The sequence below is a fragment of the Sceloporus undulatus genome, chromosome 4 (genome assembly GCF_019175285.1).
Source record: "Sceloporus undulatus isolate JIND9_A2432 ecotype Alabama chromosome 4, SceUnd_v1.1, whole genome shotgun sequence".
Lineage (NCBI taxonomy): Eukaryota > Metazoa > Chordata > Lepidosauria > Squamata > Phrynosomatidae > Sceloporus > Sceloporus undulatus.
The window spans coordinates 135344677-135349269 of record NC_056525.1 but is presented as its reverse complement, the minus strand read 5'-3'; the positions used below and the strand labels follow the sequence as shown (position 1 = coordinate 135349269).

The 4593-nt window shown below is 39.9% G+C and overlaps 1 protein-coding gene across 1 annotated transcript in view; it reads right to left on the bottom strand.

Annotated features, from left to right (window-relative positions):
- The window catches only part of LOC121929056 (protocadherin beta-16-like), a 24206-nt gene extending 20598 nt beyond the window's left edge, over positions 1-3608 (bottom strand). The window contains exon 1 of the mRNA XM_042464375.1: positions 1644-3608. Within this exon, the coding sequence (XP_042320309.1) occupies positions 1644-3500 (1857 nt within the window). The 5' untranslated portion in view covers positions 3501-3608. The remainder of the gene's footprint in view (positions 1-1643) is intronic.
- Positions 3609-4593: the final 985 nt, after the last annotated feature.

Below are 4593 nucleotides of genomic sequence, written 5' to 3'. Positions count from 1 at the left end.
CACTGACCTTTGGCTATTTATCATGCAGATGTACTGTTTCTCAGCTGTTGATTCAGAAAGAGGTTAAAATACAGTTGGCATACACTGTTTAGTGGAAATGATGTTTCTATGAGGATAGTAGTACAACACAGATACAGAATTGAAATTTACTTCTAGAAACAAGAACAAATGAATAGTGAAGAAACAACTGCATGTATTTGGTAACTAAACAGACTACTGTACATACTCATGTATAAGTCTAGACATTTTAGCCAAAAAGTTGACCTAAAAAACCTCAGTCGACTTATCCATGGGTCAATATAGGTACTGTAAGTACTGTACTTGAACACCTATTTTAAAAAAGGACCATCCCTTGGTGAAAGGCAAAACCCTAACCTGTCCTGGAATCACTGGTCCACTATTTTTTCATCCAACCAGCCTTTATTTTGAGCAAAAATAGTTATGCCTGCTAGAATTTTGTAATTTCTTTGGCATTGTTTTCCTTTGCATCATGCTTTATAGCCTTTGTTACATGCCCCTAGGCTTTACCCTCGACTTTTCCAAGGGTCATATCAAAATCAATACTTGTGACCCCAAAACTTGCCCTCGACTTATACATGAGGTTGACTTATAGTCGGGTATATACGGAATTCAAAAATAATAACTTAAAATCCATGTACCACCAATTTAAGGAAAGAAATATGAAGAAACAACTATCAGATGTGCTTCACCCATTTTAATTTTCCATTCATATAGTGGAAGTAAAACGTGCAAGAATGAAATACAGTTAGCCCTCTGTATCCATGAATTCTGCATCCATGGATTCCACCATCCATGGAATTATTATTGTTATTATCATTATTATTATTCCAAACATCAAACCTTAATTTCTCTATTTTATATAAGGAACACCATTTTACTGCACCACTATATATAATGAGAATTGAGTATCCATGGATTTTGGTATTTACAAGGGGTATTGAAACCAAACCTCAGCATATACCAAGGGCCTATTGTATCTACAGTCACTGGGGACCAATGAAAGGGCATATCCAATGGCCTAGTTATTTAGCATATGGAATATTTTTTTTATATTTACTCACCTGTTCCTTCAATTTATTATCTTCCAAGGAATCTGGGAGGTCTTGGGAACCAGGAGAAGTCTTATGGATCACAGGGATATTTGTGTCCGCAACAGAAAAAACAGGAATGAGAGGCCGAAGAAATCTGAACTCGCTGCTTAAAGATCCACCAGTTAAGCAAACATCATACTGATAATTCCTGGAAAGTGACCCACTCTGAGAATCGGTACAGTTCTCTGGGATATCAGGCCTTGCAGGGGGGAAATGAGGAGGGGCAGCAATAAAAGTGCCCCCAGGGTCTTTCTTACAGGATTTGATAACAACAAAGGAAATAATGCAAAGCAGAAACACAGAAGAGACAGATGCCAGGCAAATCACCAAATACATGGTCAAAGTTCCATCATCTTCATGCTCCTGTTGACGCACATCCACCACCTTAAGATAAGGATCAGAAAAGCCATCCACTGGAAGTATATTGAGTGTTGCAGTGCTAGTCTGAGGAGGGACACCGTTGTCTCTGACAGCAATAATCAGCCTCTGTTTGCTTGAGTCTCGCTCAGTCAGTGGCCTCCTGGTTTTCACCTCTCCATTCTGGGCTCCTATGCTGAAAAGGCCTGGGTCTGTGGCCTTCAGAAGTTCATAGGAAAGCCAAGAGTTCTGACCAGAATCTCGATCCACAGCCACCACTTTGGTGACCAGATATCCAGCCTCTGCCATCTTGGGGAGCAGCTCATTGCAGGGAAAAGTGCTGTTCTGAAGGGGATAGAGGAAGAAGGGAGCATTGTCATTTTCATCTGCAATCAGAACTCGCACAACAACATCAGAGCTCAGAGGAGGAGTACCACCATCTTTAGCCCTCACTGTGACTTTGAAATCTTTTATTTGCTCATAGTCCAAAGATCGGAGGGCATACATGTTTCCAGTTTCAGAGTTGATGGAGATGTAAGAGGCTGCAGGGCTACCACCAAGTTCTCCAGGCAAAAGCGAGTAAGTCACTTTGCCATTCTGCTTCATGTCTAGGTCAATAGCATGAACTGAGCCAATTAGTAGTCCAGGAATATTATTTTCTTGTAATCTCATTTCAAATAAAGTCTTTTCAAATACCGGAGTGTTGTCATTGACATCTGATATCTGAACATGGATAATTCTTGTTGATGTGAGCCTAGGAGACCCCTGGTCTGAGGCTGTGATGGTGACATTATATTCAGGGACTTTCTCTCTGTCCAGAGAGCTATGGATCATAAGCTGGTAGTAGTTATTCTTGATTCTTAATGCAAAGGGCAGGTTCATCTGAACAGAGCACATAGTTTTGCCATTGTCCCCAGAGTCACGATCTGTAATACTGAAAATTGCAACCACTGTATTCAGGGGAGCATCCTCTTGGATTCTATCAGTAAGGGATATGACTGAAATTTCTGGAGCATTGTCATTCATGTCCTCAACCTCTACCAGAACATTGCAGTGTCCGGAAAGGCCCCCTCCATCAGTTGCTTTGATGCTCATGTCATAACTGGTTTCTTTCTCATAATCAATTTCTCCCGCAACAGTGATTTCTCCAGTCATTTCATTCAAATGAAACAAATCAAGTATTTTGCCAGGCACTTGATGGAAGGAGTAGGTGATCTGAGCATTTGAACCAAAATCCAAATCTCTGGCTTCAACTTTGGAGACAAGAGTATTCTGTGGACTGTTTTCCTTTAATCTTACTTTGTATTCAGACTGAATAAATTGAGGGAAGTTATCATTATGGTCCAGAATATTGATTTTGATTTTGACAGTACCAGTTCTCTGAGGGACACCTCCATCCAAAGCCATAAGTGTCAGCTCCAAATGTGGTTGTTTTTCTCTATCTAGAGATTTTTCCAGAATAAGACCAATGGATTTTCTTCCATCTTTCTTGTTTTCTATTCCAAGTCTGAAATACTCATTGGGACTCAGGGTGTAGTTCTGGATGCTGTTTTCTCCCAAGTCCACATCTTGGGCAGATTCTAAGGGAAATCTTGTATTTGGGGGAACAAACTCAGGAATTTCCAGCTGAGAATCATTTTGAGAAAATCTGGGAGCATTGTCATTTACATCTTCCACCTTCACTTCAACAGTATAGAGCTCTAAGGGGTTTTGGAGCACAATTTCGCTCTGTAATAAGCAAAAATCACTTTGGCCACACAAAGCCTCTCGGTCTATTTTCTCATTTATGAGTAGAACCCCAGAGTGGGCATCAAGACGGAAATATTGTTTGGAGCCTTTGGACACTAGCTGGGCTCTGCGAGCAGAGAGCTCCCCAATTCCCAGTTTCAAATCCTTCAAAACATTAGCTACCAGAGACCCACTTTTCTTCTCTTCAGGCATAGAATAATGAATTGAGACACACAGCACATCAGTCACACAGAGGAAGAGTAAAAAACACAGACCTTGTTTGCTCCTGAAGCAGTCTTCCATTGTTCAGAACTCTGATTCTGTTCTGTATCTGGCCCACTTATAAAGCTTTGGGCTTGATACCCAATAATAATCTCTACTGATGGAGCAAAATGTTGTGTTCTGTGCTGATTGTACGGCTGCTTTGAAGGTTATCCCTTCATCATAGACCATCTTTCCTGAGACACAAGTCTGCTCAGAGCTTCCTGGGAATTATGTTCACAGAGCCAAATGTGTTCCTATGGTGCCATCATGTGGCTATGTGAAGAAAAAACATTTCAATAATGTCTTTTTCATATATTGCTCCTTAAAGCACAATAAACAAGTGTTTTTGGAACCTCTCTCTCTTGAAAGATCACATATTCTACAAGGAAAGACTAGTAATGTTCCGGAGAGGAAACTCTTCAGAAACAAATATGACATGGTGATATAATATAATTATGTAATAAAGAGATTTAATATATTTATCAATGTTTGTTGTTAACAGCCATCAAATGTGAACATATACTGAGGTATGAGCATACTGGTAGCTCTGTACTAGTAGTGGTGTGGCCCTGCTTGCTACTAATTTGTTGTTAACACCCATAATGTCAAATTTGACTTATGGTGGCCTTATGAATGAGAGACCTTCAAGTCACCTTATCTTCAACAGACCTTATCCTCAGCAGTTGCTCAGGTCTTGCAAACTCAGGGCTGTGGCTTCCTTGATTCTATCTGTACACCTGTAGTGGAATCCTCTTCCTTTTCTACTACTTTCTACTACTTTGCCATGTGCCATTTTCTTTTCTAGTAAGTCATGTCTTCCAATTATATATCAAAGTTATGACAGCCTCAGTTTTGTCTACATAGGGAAAGTTCAGTCTTGATTTGCTCTATGACCCATGTATTTGTCTTTTTATCAGTCCAGGGTATCTACAGAACCCTCAGATCCACTGAACCCTGGTATGGCAAATCTTGAACAATTTCAACATCTTCATTGTCTACTTTAAAGTTATGTAAATCATCGACGGTCAATATTTTTATTTTCTTAATGTTCTGCTGTAAACTTGCCTTTGCACTTTCTTCTTTGATTTCCTTCAGCAATCATTCCAAGCCTTTGCTATTTTCTGCTTGTACT